The 18842-nt window shown below is 35.9% G+C and overlaps 1 protein-coding gene across 9 annotated transcripts in view; it reads left to right on the top strand.

Annotated features, from left to right (window-relative positions):
- asxl2 (ASXL transcriptional regulator 2) overlaps positions 1-18842 on the top strand; it is a 130735-nt gene that overhangs the window by 79104 nt on the left and 32789 nt on the right. For 7 of the 9 annotated variants that reach the window (XM_088625452.1, XM_088625449.1, XM_088625451.1 and 4 more), the window contains 3 exons: positions 369-513; positions 9835-9953; positions 16420-16540. In XM_088625452.1, coding sequence (XP_088481578.1) covers positions 369-513; positions 9835-9953; positions 16420-16540 — 385 coding nt within the window. Of the gene's footprint in view, positions 1-368; positions 514-3743; positions 4054-9834; positions 9954-16419; positions 16541-18842 lie in introns of those variants that run through there. The other 2 variants (XM_088625450.1, XM_088625457.1) reach the window with 2 other exon arrangements.

The following is an 18842-nucleotide window of genomic DNA, read 5'->3' as shown; positions in this document are numbered from 1 at the left end:
GGCCACTAGATTTATGCTTCTTAATGTGATCCTGCCATGGTGTACCAAAAGGCAATTGCTCCTAGAATCATTGCAAATATCATGGACTTACGTTTTATTAAATGATTCACATGGCTTAGTCTTTGCAGTTGAAAAAGTGTATTGGTATTAACATGAGTAGCTTTTATTCTACTAAAAGACCCATTATTTCCTAATTTATCCCACAAATTTACCATGCAAAGATGCTGTGAAAGAGTTAACTAGTCTTACAGATTATTTAGGACCAACATGTAGGGTCAGTTAATAGCAGATGCGAAAGTTCCTTTTTCTCCCTATTGTTATTGGATCTTTCATTGAGTAATGGGGCTTATTTTCCTTTTCTCCTTTAGCAGAAAGACGTATCGGACAGTGCAAAGGACGTGTCCGATGACGGATCTGAAGAGAGCAGTGGCAATCACTCAGACTCCCAGAGCACAGAGAACAGCAACAGCACCAACAACGAAGACGGCAGGAAGGGCAAGTGGAGACGGAAAGGTAAACTGGATTTTATGGTGCAAAACATGATTCCAGCCTATGATTTAGACTAGCATAGAAGAATGTGGCATGAGAACAAGGATTCCAGACAGTGCTCGGGAAGGGACATTACTTGAACATTACTTGACAGACTTGTATTCAATTAGCTTGAAACAATAATATTTTTCTGTCAAATGTGCTATGCTTGGGGTGGCACGGTGTCACAGTGGTTAGCCTTGCTGCTTTGGTGACGCCCTAGATTCAATTCCTGGAGTGTATGTTCTCCACATCTTTGTGTGGGTCTCCTCCAGGTGCTCTGGTTTCCTCCCACAGTCCACATATATGCTGGTAGGTTAATTGACTTCTGGGAAAATTGGTCCTGGTGCGTGTTTGTGTCTGTGTGTACCCTGCGATGGGCTGGCAAAATCAATATTTTCTAAGTGATTCAAAAAACCCTCTCAACTGCAATTAATTGACTGATTTAATGATTTCAAAAGTACAGTATGTTGACTGCCTGATAGACAATAAAGTAAAACATTTATTTCTCAATTAAACCGTGTTAGAATCCAGCTGGAGCATTCAGTAGTTTGTCAAGGTTACTGTAAATGCAGAATGATAAATCTATCAATCAAGGTACCCCCAAATTATTTTGAATGTTCAGTTTCCCCTCTCTTGCTGTGATGTGCTGTGCTGTGAAATTCAGCCGGGATGCGTGTTTAATTGTATATTATGCGTTTTTTACATATTGTGTTATCCTTTAGACAATTAACTAAATATTATACAATTATTGTAAAGTATTTTGTACATTATACAGTTAATTTGTCATGTGTTCTTTCAACTTGAGAACTGGATCACATTGCTTTAAAATGGACCTTGCGTAATAAAGAAATAAATAAAATCCCAAATCATCATAATCTAACTATATAGTATGTTTTCATTCCAAAAGAGCAGAAGATCAAAGTCAGATGAAATGTCTAAACACTTAAATTAATAATTCATTATAGTCTTGAATTAGGTCATCTGGAATGAAAACTATAAAAAGTTTACAAAAGATTGCTCTGGGACCAGGTTGAAAAACAATGCTTCAGTGCCTCAGAGAGCAAAGAGATGCTTTCCAACTCAAACACTATTTAAACAACTATAATTCTAATGATAAATATTGGAAGAGATCTCTGTAAATCTGTAAATCTTATGACATACACAGTGAATTTCTCAGAATATGGGTATTAGAAGTTTCCGATTGCTGAACAAAACTTCAGCTTTGCACACATTTGATATGGCTGCATGGAAGCAGTGAGCATTACTACAGAATTTAAAAAGTCCTAAGATATTTCAGTGTGGTTTACTTTTACAGCATCTTCTAGCCTCTTTGTGACCCCAGGCTTCCCTGGAGTACACACTCTACAAAGCAGGGCTGAAAAGCACCTTATTACGCAGAACCAAAAAGTCAATTCATCTTAATCAAATCCTTAACCAGACATGTGCTGGATAAACGTGAATATGTAATGTAATCATTTTTTATATATTTTAAAGGAAAGCAGATATAAGCCAGCAGGGATTTTCTCTGCTTTTTTCTAACCGGTTTATCCAGTTCTGGGTCACGGGGGAGCTGGAGCCTATCCCGACAAGCAACGGACACAAGGCAGGTTACCCCCTGGATGGGATACCCGTCTATTGCAGGGCAGATGCAGAGGCACATGTAGACACTGACACCAGGACCAATTTTCTTAGAAGTCAGTTAACCTTCAAGTATGTCTTCGAGCTGTCGAAGGAAACCAGGGCACCCAGGGGAAACACGTGTGAACCTTGGGGGAACATGCAAACTCCAAGCAGACAGCACCCCAGGAATTGAACCCAGGGCCCAGTTCTGCAAGGCTGCAATGCTTATGAAATTTATTCATAATTGAGTTGAAACAGGAACAAAAAAATGTTTGGGTAAGATTTATAACTACAAGGGTGTGAATATATGTTACCACTGTGTTATCTTGGTAAATCTGTGTTTGTGCTAAATTATTATGGTTACAGTATAATAATTTTACATTTTATAAAGCAAGATAATTGTCCAATTGGTAAACTTTTCTGATGTACAATTTTGTTCCTGTTGCATTAGAGGTTTTAATAAATCTGTTGTTTCAAGTGACCATCAGTATTTAAGAATCACATTTCTGTGCATTTATAAGAGTGATAAATCAAAATTTTCCTTTAAATTAACATTCATATGTGTCTCAAAAGTACAGGATATGCAGCTTTTATGAATATGAAGTGAACAGCTGTCCTTATTCACATTTTTATGGCTTACAGTGTTTTCAACTTTTAGTCTTCAGTAAGAATTGACATGCTCAGTAAATCTATTAGCAGCAGATATGGTACCTCAACAAGTACTTAAACAATAGTACCTTTTTGCTTTCTAGGCTTCTACAGTAAAACACTGGCACATTCTTTTTTTGTATTTCTCATTAGTGTTCTACAATCCACAGGGCACATATCTTTCTCCATTCTAAATATAGGCTTAATGCTTAACTACAGGTGATGTTCTGTGGTGTTTTTGGAGGCAGGTTTACTGCATTCAGAACATGTCAACATAGTCAGGAAAGGGTGAGTTGCCTTTAAAACCTTAAAACTGCGGAAATGGGTGAAGTGGAAGTGAACTAAATAACCCCTTCTGAGGCTTTTCCAGTGTGTATTGGATACATACCAACACTGATTTCTCTATTTTAGTTTTTGGTCTGTCTGTTCAGTGTGTATTACTTAAAATAAAAAATCAGGAGCCTTGCACGTATACAGTTCTTATAATAATAATCTATCGTTAAAGAGTAATTCTGACATTATTTAAATCACAGTTGGAAAAAAAAGAAATAATTGCACAGTCACTAAAGAAACGATAATTGAAATTGTTCTCACGGTATAAATAAAATTCATGGTAAGGTAATGATTGTGTGTAATAACATTAAATCTAACGAACCAGCTTATCATTAATAGAGACCAACAGGGAGGAAGAGCAAAACTCACTAAATGTGGTTGTACTGCAGCTGCTCTAAAAAAGAAGGTGTTTGACTTCACTGCCGTCAATAGGAAATCATCCAAACCACAAGCACAGAAACTCAGCATTTAGCTTCTAGCGTAGTTGCATTGTAACTTCAGTTTATTTTTATTTTGTGCATCACAGTGGGTATTCAGAGCACACCAAATTAAGTATACTAATCACATATATATTGTCTCAGCTAACTTGCAGTTTGAGAAGTCATTTCTTTCACATAGGCACCCTAAAACAGGAAGAAACTTTTTAGATAACATCTGTGACCACTTCCTTATATGCACAAATGTAAAAGAGCTGTTATAAAGAAAATATTAACTCTACTTCAAAGCACCAGGGAATCCACTTTTATTGGCTTCTGTTTCATTTACCTTGGCCAATTGTGAGCTCAGACAATACAATAGAAATACAAAGTCGAGTAAACAGGAGTGTCCTCTGTATGATAGATCAGAAAACTATACCTATTTAATCAGCAAAGAAGACCTATAAAATGCTCAACAGACAACAGTTTCAAGATCATCTTCGAAGTAAGTGAAAATGACGGTTGTTTCTATTCAAATGGGAATTTAAACTATTCTTTTGTTGTGGCAATGGTTGTAAATTGCAGAAGAATTATAATAAATAGGCACAGTAAAATCAAACAAAAAAACAAATGCCTCAGCTGAGTGCTCAAAGAGCCGTGGAAATTAATTAGTAAGACACCATTGCGAAATGTTAATGGACTTAACTTGGTGGGCAGCAATTAGGCAGTTTCAGTGCATTAGGCATTCCACTTGTACCTTTTTAATGTTTTGTTTGCTAACATTGTGAATTATTACGAGCTGTTAAATTGTCTCTGTCAGATTAATAATGCCATAAATAGAATAAACAAACTGAAACCTGCAGTGCTCAGCTGAAAAGAGATGGACTTGCAGTTAATAAGACTAGTTCAAGGTTTAAAAAGTACAGCTAGAAAGTGTATTTGCCTGTAGAGAGAAAAAAAGGAAATTGCTTTTCAAATATACAGCGCTACAGAACTGTTTAAACTGTAGACAAGATTTATACTTTACACTCATTTTGTCATGCATGTGCTGAAATCATTCTATTCATTCAAAATACTACTGGTATTTTGCAAATCTGAATAGATTATAAAATGTATAGTGCTCCAAGCAGGATGGGCAAATATTAAAAAGAAAGAAACACAAGTTCAGAACAACCTTAATAATCACAGAGATCTTTTTTTTTAAATTTAGATCAGTGCAATTAATAAAAGGTGTACAAATGCCAGAGCTTATACTACTGTATGATTTATAGAATATCCTTTTAAAATGTGTTTTTTATTTGAAAATGTGTTACAGGTGATAACATTTTGGCACATCTGAAGAAACACTACTTTTCCAGATAAAATACTTTTTCACTGTAACACACACCATACTGTACTTTGCAAGACCCAACCTGTGTTATGTTTATTACTGCAAATAAGTAAATCATATCAAAAGTTGTTTTCATACAGTACCTGTGTATAAAATCAGGCTGAATCTTTAATTAATCTCTTTTAAGTAGTGTAAATCTCTGTTTTTTGTTGTAAAATACTTAAGATAAAGAAAACCTCATTCTACCAATCCAGTCAGGTCAAATTAAAAGGAAGTACTTGACGTTTTGTACAATCAGGGTAATGATCCTACACCAGCAGTGTAAAAAGTTTAAAAAATAATTAAAAAAATATTTTTTACCTATTAACACTGGCATTAAATGAATAGCTTTGAAAATGTTAGCTTTTTATTTTGGTTGTAAACTGTTAAATCTCAGACACAGCTGTACAAATGTTGAAAACTGAGATTTACAGTATACAGCATACCTTTTTATGTATTGATGGGATTAGAAGTACTGTATGTGTAAAGAAAGAGGTTACTTAGGAATGGACTGGTGTAATTGCTTTTGTTTGTCTTATTTTTTGGTGACCATTGTAAACAGATGTACATTAGACAGAGTACATTTGCTAGATACAGTATTTACTTTTAAGCTTCCCATATAGAGCACATTACTATGACTTACATACCAGTATACAAGTGTAGGTCGCTTGGCAGGCAAACTGTTTTTGCACTGGGTGGATCCAATATTCCGGGTAGCTTCAGGGACTTGATCAACAGTTTGGTAAATGTTAGAATTACAAAACTCCTCATAAATATTTTAATTTTCAGGTTTTGAAGATAAAGTCCCATGCTGTTAGACGGGTACGCTGATTAAGCAATTTGGTGTATTTTAGAAAATATCTGGAATCTGTTAAAGCGATGGTTAAAGATTTGCCATTGATTACAGAAGCAACGTTTCTGGATGGATTTCTCTTTATTGAATAAACATGTTCTACACAAACTGGGTAAATATTACACAAATGTTGAAATTTAATTCTTTAGTATTTTATGTTTTGTCATGTCATACCCATGGATACAGTATGTAGACCAGAATACCCTTTGTGAAGATAAATATTGAAAAGCTTCCAAATTCAAAAAAATGCTGATAATATCAGCCACAAACTTGTTAAGAAACTTTTTTGTCAAATCTCTTAGCCTGTACCTCTGCATACTACAGATATGTTTTAGTAGATATCATCATTAATGTGACACAGCCTAGATTTCTGGCACATAAATAGTTTTCCAGTCATGGTTTTCCTGATGGGCACTTGAAAATTTGGGTAAGGCTTTAGCTGAATAAATCTAAAAAACACCTATCCTTACTCCTTCACACTTCTCAACGTCTAGCTGTTGTTTTATTATGTTGTGTAGTGTGTGTCAAAGAGTTGTAACTGTCTTTAATAGATTCTTTCATGTAAAGTGTTAACACATTTTGCAAGTAATTACCAGTAAAAAAATGGTAAAATCTGTTACATTTGTGTTATAGCAGCATATTCATCATAGTCACATAACAATGACTGCAATAATCAGCCTCATTGTTTTTCCAGAAACCAGATCCTTCTGTCCTGTTTTTTTTTCTGTAGACCCTGCAATTTGTTGCTCCATATTAAATAAGAAGAGATCTAAAAAGCATTTATTGAAGGAATAAAGCTGCCCATAGACACACAACACACAGCAGGGCAGTTGGTATTAATTCTAGTACATTTCTTTTTGCCAAATATTGTGTAAACAGAAATAAAAATTCCAAAAACTCTAGCGCATAAAAATAGTTTTATAGTTTATGAAAGGTGTACAAAGTGTACAATTTCAGCTCTGGCTAGAGGGGACCAAACACCTAGTGAGGGTGATTGATTAAGTTACGGTACATATGTTTATTAGTTTTTATATAATAAATCGGGAAAGTTAATTTCTGCTGGGAGATTAAATTGTATGCAGTATATGTATTAGTGAGTTTCATGTACTTAAAATGCTTATAAAGATGTAAGAACCTGTTAACTAGAATATGTTCTGTTAATTAATCTCCACAGTGTAGAAATGGGTCATTTGATTAATTAAATTAGGAACAGTAGGAAAAGGTCATAATTAGATTTGTAATGTTGTTTTACATTTGGTAAAATAGCAAATAATGGATCAAAGGGATATTCTTTATCTTGTTTCTGTTGCAACTTTGAACAGATAGATAACTTTATTTTCTCATTTTATGGTGGGTTTTTAAAGGATGTATCATTAAGTGGAACAGTATGACAGACAAGACAAATTATTTTCTTCTAAAAGAATTGAAGGTTGTATTGTTCCTAATATAGCTGTTCAAATGGAACAGTATGAATGTACTGTATGAAAGCATACATTGGTAAGGAAAAGACAGACTGAATAATGTAAAGGAAAGCATGAGACTGCATCTGAGTACAGTATATTTGAAGTGTATTAATAGATGTAATGAGATGTGTGCTACTGTAGGACTGCAGATGAGTGTTCTTAGTATATTTTTGACAGCTTCCTCATTGGAGTCTCATAAATCCTTTCAGGTAGAGACTTACAGTAGTTGGAGTGCAAACAACTGTTGTGGTAAAATGTCCTGATTTATTTAACCTCTGACCGACTAAAAATGTCACAATATGATTTTAGCATATTTTGTTTCTTTAAAATAAAACTAGAATACTGTTCATAGTTTAATACAAAAATGTTTCCCTCCAGAAAAATTAATGTTTGTGCTTGCCAAAATGTGTCAGCTATTTTAGTGGGGTTTAAGAAATGAATACAGCTTTCCCTGACAAATAGTTTTCTCTGGGTTTCATCACATTTTCCCTTTTGCTTCTTTTTTTCCATTAAAATGTTCCTGAAGGCAGTTTGTCAGATACAGTATGGTTCTGCAGTAACAGACAGATGTTGAAATGTTTCGTTTCCCAGACATTTTTTAATGTTAAGACAGTTTGCCTCTTATTCTTTGAAAGTCACACCAGATTCCAATTTTCAGTACCAATTTATCTTTGAAAATTGTAGAGTGTAATTAAAAACAAACTAACCACCTGAAGCTAGACTGACTAAAAATTCCCACAAGACACAGAAAATTGGCAGTAAGGAAGTAACAAACTTAAGGAAATATGATATTCGACATAATTATTCCACAAGAGAATACTGTAAATTATTGTAAACTTTTTTCCTGTACCAGCTTGTACAATAATGTAAATTAATGCATGCCAGGGCATTATAAATGAACATTAGTCTGGGAGATAATCATGATGCAGAACCTTTCAAGAGCACAAAGGGGGTTAATTAACTTTCATTTCATAATGTGTGCTTTGAACAAAATTCAGAAACTATACTTGGCACAATATTTGACATCCAGGTGCACAATAACTGTATCTTTAGAGTTCTTCACTGGGGGGATTGTATTAATTAACGTATTTATGTAACTGATACTTTCATCCAAACTAACAACCAAACTGTACCCATTTACTGTATACTGTATAGTTGGGTATTTTACTGGAACAATTCAGGTGATGTGCCTAGAAGTAGGGTACAACAACTGTATCTCACTGAGGATTTGAACCCATGATTTTACAAGTTATGATTCCAGAACCAATGTTCCACACTACTGGCCCCTGAAAATGTTAAGTGTAACCAAGTCCTGCTTAAACATAAGCTTACAGAGGAAAAAAAATGACAGTTACCTTATAATAATCTATACTTTCAAAAAGAGTAGCCTGGCCAGCAGCCATATCACCCTGCAACTCACATCCGTCACCCTGTTGAAAGTAAGCAGGTGTGAGCCTGGTCAGTACCTGGATGGGATAACTCCCAGGAAAAACTGGGAGGAACCAGGAAAACAACCAGGAAAGGTTGCTATTGGAAGAGATATTAGAGGGACCCAGTAGGGGATGCTGATATAGTGACTGGGGCACTTTACTATAAAAAGCCATTATCCTTTGGATGAGACATAAAACTGAGGTCCTGACTCGCTGTTGTCATTAGAAATCCCAGGATGTTTCTCAAAAAGAGTAGGGTAGTTACCTTGACATCCTGTCCAAATTTCCCATTGGTTTTTACCAATCTTGGCCTCCTAATATTCCCAATCTCTTAATTGGCTTCATCACTCTGTTTTCCTCCCCACTGATAGCTGATGTGTGGTGAGCATACTGGCACACTATGGCAGCCGTCACATCATCCAGATGGGGGCTACACATTGGTGGTGGTGGAGGGGAGCCCCCATTACCTGTAAAGCGCTTTGAGTGGAGTATCCAGAAAAGCAATGCATAAGTGTAAGGAATTATTATTATAATTATTAGTCTAGCCTGCTTGCACATTCTCAGTAATTATATTGTTATCCCTTTAAAGTTGTCTTTTAAACTATGTGGTATCTTAGTACCCCCAAAAAGGTCACTGCTTTCATTGCAAGACAGATCAAGCAGACCATTTTGTTTTCTGATATACTGTAAATCCACTGTGTGTCTCTGCTTAATGACATACAGTATTTGAAAACTGGTAGAATGCAAATTCTTTTGTGTGCAGTTAATTCATACATTGTAGTTTTATGACATACTGTAAGACAACAAAAATCCTGGTATTTAGCTTAGAAAACAAAAAAGTGCACTCCACCTTGAATGTGTTACTAATTATGCAATAAGAAGAAAGTAGTCTAATGATGAATGAAGGCATCTTGTCAGTATCTGTAAATGTAATGTGCTACGTCATTGCATTGAAAAAAATCTATGTTTAAGACCTATGCAAGTATACAATGGCTTTGGCAGAGGGGAAACATTCTGTGAAAGAAATTGCTTTAAAGGATTTAAGTGGGGTTTCCTTGTGAATCCATCACAATCTCTGACTCAGGATCTTTCCTTGAGCATGATGTGAGGTATTTGTGCAGATAGTTCAGGGATGTTATGTCTGAAGGTTCCTCATATTGCTGTTTTACAGTGTCCTCCAAACTTCAATCTCAGCCATCCTCGCCACAGTCCCGGTGCCAGTCACCCTCTATTCCTGCCAGCAAGCTCATCTCCCCTTCACAGAAGCACAGCAAGAAAGCACTCAAACAGGTACCGGTTTGTCTGCTCTCTATAGATTTCGTCATGTGTACTGGTCCTCTTGTACTCTACTTTAGTTACGCAGCAGTTTTTTTTTCAAACAAATGTCAGGAATGTTTCAGAATGACTTCTCCTGTCTGTATCTAAAACAGAACCTCGCGTTTTTAAATTCAGAAGTGTTTGCTTTGGTGAAAAGAAAGCAAAAATGAATGGAAAAAAAAACTCTTAATGTGATTAAAAAATCACTTAATGAACTGGATTAAGATACATCATTCCCTACAGCCGCCTCGTGTTACACGTACTGTGTACTGTACACACCCCAGAGCCTGCTGTAGCAATTTTGGCTGTATTTTTTAGTGACATGAGATAATGGAAACAAAAGCAGACTTCATGTTTAAAAACACAGTTCTGTTTTATGTCTACCAGGCTTTTCATCTCAATTGTGGTATATAACTTTCAGTAAAAAAAATAAATAAGACATATTGTTTCTGGTATTGTGTTAGTTTCCTTATATATAAGTTTCCTTATACGGTGACGTCACCGCTCTGGTAAGCCGGCTCTTACACAGTCTCTGTCGGCCGTAAGCGTTACAATATCATCAATATTGCTCAAGTGGAATGTGTCTTTGAAAGCACATGTATAGTACTACATTATTTGAGGTCCACAGTGTTTTCAAATATTCACTGATTTTCCTCATAAATGTTATATACTTAGAATAACATTGTGTTACCAGTACCAGTAACCAGTACAGTAAGATATAATATATATAATGTCTTTCTCATTTTAACCCTTGTTGTGCTGGTAAGGACAATAAAAGATGGAGGCTGAAGATCATACAGTATGCTGTACCAGTACTTGACTGGAATGCTGCTTCTCCTAAATTAGGTCAAGCTTTGCTTGCTGTCACAGCAAGCACATTTAGCTAATACAATTTTCCATACCATTTCTAACTACTGTATAATAAAAATGTTGCATCCTAGACTCTTAAAATACAAATTTAACAAACGCTTTGTATTTCCTCTTCTAGTTTGTTTCATACTGAAGCACTGTGAACCCAATCCATGGTTGGTCATTTATTTCTGTAATTCTGAATCATTGTGTTTCCCCCACCAATTTTTTTTTCTTATCTGTTTTCAACCATAGTCTGTGACTATTTTAAGAGTTGCTTCTTGAGAGTTTTACATGTGTTTGTGATTTGTAATTTATAACTGAACCTAGAGCCTAACCTTCTTCTTTTTCAGTTCACATACATTAAGTCTTTTTTTGAAAAAATATTCTTAAATTCAACTGATTTATATGGGGGAAAAAAGTGAAATCGTCTACTTTTCCTGCTTTGATAAACAGTGGAGCTAAATCATTTGCATAAAAATGTCATTCAATACTGGAGCACAAACAAATGTCTCTCTGGTTGTTTTGAAATATTTTCAGTGTTCCTGGTGGAACAACTCCAGCTGTAGGAAAGTTTATTTGTGTCCCAAGTGCAAGCATTTTTTTAGCATTTTACATTTACCTCTTTCTTTCATATTAGTAAAACACTTTACAGTTCTCTTCCTGATTCTGCCAAAGACTGTAAAAACTGAAAAAAACATTGTAAACATTTCACAAAAATATTTTTTGCTTTTAGTTCCTTAATAAAGTGGCCATCTTTTTTCTAAGAAGCCAGTACCAAAACTTTGTCAATGTATATTAAAGAGGAAATAAACTGATAAAAATGAACATTTACTGTATTAATCATGTACAGTGATACACAATAATAGGATCTGTACTTACACAGATACTGTACAGTATGACAGGCGGCATTTGAAAACTGTGAGATTTCCATTGTTAGAAGCTATACTATTGAAGATTTCAGAGCTAAAAGACTATAACACCATAAACAGGAAACAGGAGGATGTGAAGTATCTAAAAGTGCATTAAGTCACATAATAAGATTTTTTAGGAGAATCAGCGTACCACTGTAGTAGTACACATACAGTAACTGTTGAATAGATACAGTATGCAAGAAGTTTAGTATAAACAGTAAGTCTTTATGACATATTGGTTTAGAGCAGGGGTTCTCTGTCCTAAAGGACCACACACAAGCTGGTTTTTGTTCCAGCCAACCTCACAGTTACACAATTGAACCCTTAATTGAATTAATAACAGGATTAATTTGGAGTGTTTGAGTGTTTTCAGCTTTTAAACATGTTGGAGATTGCCTTTTAACTATTTGCATTTCATGCAACATAAAATTCCAATCTTATGAGTGGAAAAAAATGTTCCAGTTAAGCTCTCTTTTTGCAAATAAAGCCTAAATTTAGTAACTAAGCCAGGCTGGAATGAAATCTAGCAGATATATGAGTTTCCAAGACCAGAACTCGGAGCCTCTTGTTTTGAATACAATTTGTTATTAGCATTAAACCAAGTTTGGTTTAATCTGAGTCCTAGGTTGTATTTCAGTAAGATTATTGAGAGCTCCCTAGCATTCTGAGCTGCCTGTATGCCTGTCCAGAATTGAGTTAGTGCTTATGTGAAAGTATTGACCTCAGTTCTCTTGAGTTTTAATACAGTTGCCAGTGATGAAGAATTTATTCTGTGGAGTTCAGTTCTGGGTTTTGAGACATCCCATTCACTGAAGACCTACAGTATGAGCAGTATTTTTTGGCCAAATAAATGTGACATTTACTAAAGTATGGTTGGTATCATTATCCTTTTAAAATGAGAGATTGTAATCAATATATCTTCCCAGATGGAGTAGGATGTATAAAGTAAGTAGGTAAATTATTGAGGTACATCTGCCAATCTGTAATTCTTAATTGGTAAAATGTCCCGGGCCAGTCACGTAATTTAACCCTTACGCTGTTATAACCCGGTGAGGGTTTTTTTTTCCATCTTGACTGTTGCCTCAAGAGAGTTGTTTTTTCAGTTTACCAATGATTCTTCTTGATAAGTGGGTGGCAGTTGGTTCAAATTGTCTCATTTTGTGAACTTTAGCCTCTGTGCAAGGACTGCCATGTCATTTTTTTCCCATAGACCACAATGAAGTGGCATTCTTGTGATTGTGCCCTTTTACAATTCACAATGGCATGACTACATTTCATCAGGATCTCTGTGGTTTTCCATTGACAGGATGAATTTGTATTGTATTGGAGGCGTGCTTGTACTAACAGTCTTAAATTGAAGTTAGGAGCATAAAATAGCATATTACATAGTATAATATTGTACCACTACTAGATAACCATTTCCAGTAAATAAACCCGTGCTACTTGAAAGGGAGAGAATGCTTTGAACCAGCATAGCAAACTGGATTTATGTCTGAAAACAATATGGAGTTTTTGAATGTACTGCTTTGAAATATGGAGCCTGAAATACAAAACTCCTGTGTCTCAAAAACAAAAATAATACTGTAGATACTGAATGGTCATTTTTGTGATCCACTGAGAGCTTTGTAAATGTGGGACACACCAAAAAGTATAATGTAGCAAATAAAAGATTTAACAAATTATATATCAGTGTCACTGAATGGTACCATGGAATTATAAGAAATAAAAAAAGGAAACGTTTTTCATAAAGTTGCACAAATTCAGTCAATTCAACATTATTCGGTCTTTTGTGTTTCTGTCTCCTGGGCTATTACTGTTGTCATCAAGCAAACTCTAGATAAAGTTATTTTTCTACTGTTAACCATGTATATAGTTTACTGAAAGGCACTTTATAGAATATTCTATAAAAACTGAGGTTTATGTGTGTTGAATTATGTAGGATAAACTTTTGGGTGAGAAAGTCAGTCCTGATACCAGCTTGTTGAATAAGAAAATTTACAGACCCCACTTTACAGAGAATGTCAAGCATCGTGAAGCAGTGTCTTTATTTTTTATAGGCAGTCTGGTTTCAGAGAAAGCTGCCGCTACTATTTCCAAACACATTTAGAATATTTGGATTTAAGCACCTCAGAGATAAATGCCATGCTCTGTCATCTGCGAGCTGCATTTATGGTTTTCAGTCATTTCTGGTGTGTTAATTAAACCATGGGCAGAGAGAAACTTAGCCAGCAATGGGGGCCGAGAGCCCCATGGGTTTCTCTCTCCTGTAATCTGGTGACTCTATGGATTTTTACTGTACTCTTAATTAAAATGCAAATTATTACAGAAATTGTACCATCAGGTTTGATAGCTGCCTTCAATAGTGCGACTGTCAGGTTTTCTCATTTAAACTGAATTTCTTTTTTTAATTTCTGTTCTGTGAGATATAAATATCCTTCACTGTTGTGTTCTGATTATAAGACTAATATTATTACACTTGTAAAAATGGGGAAGAATGGGCAGAATGCCAGTCAATCGCAGGGCAGACAGACACAAACACTAGGGACCAGGGCCAGGTAACCTACTAGATAACACCTCAGCACTGTGAGGCAGGAATGCTAACCACTGCACATCCTACAGTATATACTGTCTAATATGCAGGGATTTATTAAAAAAATATATATTAAAAAACTCTGCTTAAAAAATGAATGTCTTTGACATGATAAAAGTCTACTGTCATCAGTAAAATCTGGTTTGTTGTGAATCATTCTGTTTTGTTTTTTGTAAATTGTCTAAGCAACAGAAATCTCAATGTCAGCAGAGATCATTTTGTTAACATTTTTTGAAGAAGTACAAAACATGGGACTCCCTTTGGACTCCATTGCAGCCTGATGCTAAAGAGTGGATAAAATATACAAGAATTAAGACCACTGACCAAGCTAGATTGTAGACTAATTACTAATGGTGACCCCTCTTTGTGTGCTCAACCTGTACTGTAGGTACAGTAGCTCTGTACTGTAGGTTGGTGTGCTCTCTATTATAAAAGCAAATTCTCACACAACAGTGTTGACCCACAGACGTAGCCTTGCTAGTTAAATGTAGCCTGTAAGTGCAATAATACTTCATATAGCTGTTATGGATCACTGCATTGTGAAAAGGAAATCAGCCCATTATTTTCAAGAGGTTCCTGCACCAGAAATATCACATTGGCACCCACCTTCCTGTTTTTCATAAAGTTACACAATTACACTGCTATTATTCTGTCGCTGGTGTTGTTAACTCCTGGGCCATTTTTGTAGTCATCAGGACTAGAACCTGAGGAGCTTCCCCTTGATATGGGCGGGTGGCTCATCTTTTAAAATATAATCCAATGTAGCATAAACTTGAATGGTTGGGTATTTTTTCTTCTTTTCAGGTTATTTTAGAGGATTTAATTTTTCGAATTTGTATGTGAGGTCCAAAGTTTTTTATGATATATGAACAACACAGGAAATTAAAACTCATATACTTGTATGTTTTAAAGAAAATAAATACAACTGAAAAAGTAGCTTCCCATCAAAATAATACAGAGAAAAAATATTGTTTTTTGAAGATATTTCAGAGTAAAATGAAATATAGTCTTAAGTCAGAGTTAGTTTTTCTGTATTGTCTTGCCTGCTACAGTTCTTAAGGTATTTTTAGATTATCTTTGCTCGTAGGTGTTCAGGAGACAATAAAATAACCAACAAGATATTTTGTCATTTGATCTATTATCAGATCAGCTTTGATAAGAAATTATAGCCAAAAAATACATTGCCACATATTACACCTAAAATGTTTTAAAATATTTTTGTAAAAACATTTATATATGTGTGAATTTGTATAAATACTGTATAAGAATATACATACAGTACACATCCAATATACACATACTGTATATTATATGTGTAGACCTGTATTTTTCCACTTCATTTCAGAATTCACATAACGCCATCTATGAGGTGTAACCTAATTACATTGTGCATGTTTATTCGCATTCATCCCTGCTGTCATATGTTATGAGTGCAAAAGGATTCAAGACACATATTAAGATTTTTATTCTGACTACATCCTCAGAACCGTGATGAGAACAAGTTATGAGTTTCTAATTAAGAGTATCACCCTTAAAAAAAGGGCAGTTTAACATCTCTCAGAGAGGTGGTCATCTGGGATGGCAAGCTGTTCATCTTCAGAGCAGTAGCTGATGTGCTGAAATGCTTGACTAGTGGTGCAGGCTGGTAAAAAAAACATCTTTTAGCAAATACTGTTGCTGCAAACGAATGTGGAGTAGCTTATCTGCAGCAGATGTTTCTGAAAGGTGGGGTTTGAACGTTACAGATTCATGTTTTTTTTTCTATGCCTTTTAATTAACTGATCTTGAGGTTTTCAAAGGAGATGATCACACTTGATGTTTGTAGAATTTTAGCTCTAAGCTGGCGATTCCTTTCATCTTTTTAAAAGGTTTAAAATCTTTATCTTTGACTGTTTATATACCGGGTACAGGTGTGACAATCAAACGGAGTGCTTCTTTTGTTGCATTAAGTGTAACACTTAGAGAGACACACCAGGTGCTGCAAGACGTCACTGAAAAAAAAAACTCAGTTGGTTTCAAACTGTGTTGTGCAAAATTTACATATTTTTTTTTCCCTGTGCCTTCCCCTGCGCTCACACACATGTAGGCCCTGAAGCAGCAGCAGCAGAAAAACCAGCGCAGGCAGGGAGGGATGCCCACATCATCTAACCCCCGGCTCATCCTCAAAACCGTGAAAGACATGGGGGACCAAGCGGCTTCCAAAACCGGTAGGTGTAAATCACAAGTCACCTTTGCTGCAAACGAAACGGTTCGTGAAGGCAGCTGGGGGTGGGTGGAGTGCTTGTCTGGGATTTAGATGTGTGCTGAATGTGCAACAATAACCCCTTTACATGCACAAGCCGGATTTTCCACATGACTTGCCTTGGAAATCTAGAGCACCTCAAAAGAAAATTGGTAAGCTGAGCATTTGTATGTTTTTGCGCACTAAGCAGTTTCAGCAGTTTTATGTACGAACACACAAATGGGGGAGCTTGAGGAACTCATAAACCAAAATGTTTCCAATATAATTTTGAATACATGCATGCAGTTGTTTAAATTGATTGTCACCTATAGCTTGTATTGCTTTTTGTGCATGTTTGTGTCTGTGTTTTCCTATTGGATGGACATAATAGGCTTTGACATAAATCATCATTTTACAAACGACTGCCTAATAGATATTTATGGAGGTAGTATTAGAACATTTTGAGACAGTTTAAGATAAAACCAGAAGGTTATTTTTGATTACTCTTTGGAATTCCTGAAGTATAACTAGAGTTTTGCTTGTACTGTACCATCTATGTGTCTTTTCTACCTGAGACATCTTTGTCTCTTGCTGAATGACTGTCTTTACAGTTGAAGGGCCAGACTAGAAGCTCATTACATAATGTACAGTGTCCTGAAAATGATCCTACTTCAATTTGATCCCTGGCTAATAAAAGTTTGAGATTCCAGTGCAGAGAGCCATCTCTTCCAAAGATGACATACAGTAGTCAGGGTATTTAGGAAATCAAGTCTGAGAAAGACTGGGGTGACTTTTTCATATTTCTCTTCTGTCCGTAGTTGCTATAACCGACAGTAAATTATACTTCTATCCACTTTAGATTAATAGTGAGGCGTAAAATCAATGTGTGTATTTCAAGACAATATGTTATCTACGAGGAGACAGGCTTTGTTTTTTATTAGCAACAGCTGTTGCCACCAAAGTACAAACTATCTTGACTGGAGACCTTCTACTTTTTGTACCCCAGACAAGTTCGGGATTTTTCTGATAACAGTGCCAGTGAGATTCCAGGTGATCAAACACAGTTAACTGTCTTTCCCATTTGAGAAGGAAGAGGAAAGACAACACGGCTTATGAGATATATCCTGCATAGATTAAGACATTGTTTGCTTTTCATAGACATCCAGGTGTTGACACACAGGCGGTGTGGGAGTGTTTGGTTTCTCCTGCTATAGCTCTCAGGCATAATTACACTTTATACAGAGTTTTCTAAAAGAATTGTGTGCTTTCTTCCATGTATGAATTAGTTTATGACAAATGAATCAGTAGCACTTTCCTTGTGTTAATTGAAGAAGCAGTTCTGTCCTTCATCACTTTTAACAATGGATAAGTCACTTATACTGTAGTTAATTCATTACCACTCAGGTTGTGGCATGCAGCAACTGTTTATTGATCTACCATCAAAAGATTTGTTTTACAAAAAAGCAAATATTTTTTCAGTGTGTACAAGCACATGGTTGTTTTCTGAAAAAAAAGGTTTCAGAGACAGTTTGGAAACAATAGTCCAATAGCATTCTTTTGATCTTGTGTGGTTTTCTTCTCTGTAGTACCACACTAACTGTAGTAATAATAATAATAATAATAATTGCTTACACTTATATGGCACTTTTCTGGACACTCCACTCAAAGCATTTTACAAGTAATGGGGACTCCCATCCAGCACCACTAATGTGCAGCCCCACCTGGATGATGCAACGGCAGTCATAGTGCACCAGAACACTCACCACACATCAGCTACTGTATCAGTGGGGAGGAGAACAGAATAATGAAGCCAATTCATAGATGGGGATTAATAGGAGGCCATGATTAGCAAGGGGCGATATGAAATTTGTCCAGTACGCCGGGGATACACCCCTACTCTTTTCGAGAAACACCCTGGGATTTTTAATGACCACAGAGAGTCAGGACCTTGGTTTTATGTCTCATCCGAAGGACGGCGCCTGCTGAGTGCCCCCTGCTGGCCCAACTAACACCTCTTCCAGCAGCAACCTTAGTTTTTCCCAGGAGGTCTCTATCCGAGTCCTGACCAGACTTACACCTGCTTACTGTAGCTTCAGTGGGGCTGCCAGTTGTGAGTTGTAAGGTGATATGGCAGCTGGACATACTATTATCTAAAGGCAGAAACACAGACACGCACACACACCAGCACCAGTTTTTCCAGAACCCATTTAACCTACCAGTATGTTTTTGGACCGTTGGAGGAACTGTAGCACCCAGAAGAAATCCACACCAATATGGGGAAACATACA

The sequence above is a fragment of the Lepisosteus platostomus genome, chromosome 3 (assembly GCF_059453375.1).
Source record: "Lepisosteus platostomus isolate fLepPlt1 chromosome 3, fLepPlt1.hap1, whole genome shotgun sequence".
Classification (NCBI taxonomy): Eukaryota; Metazoa; Chordata; class Actinopteri; order Semionotiformes; family Lepisosteidae; genus Lepisosteus; species Lepisosteus platostomus.
This window is presented reverse-complemented; position numbering and strand designations above follow the sequence as displayed.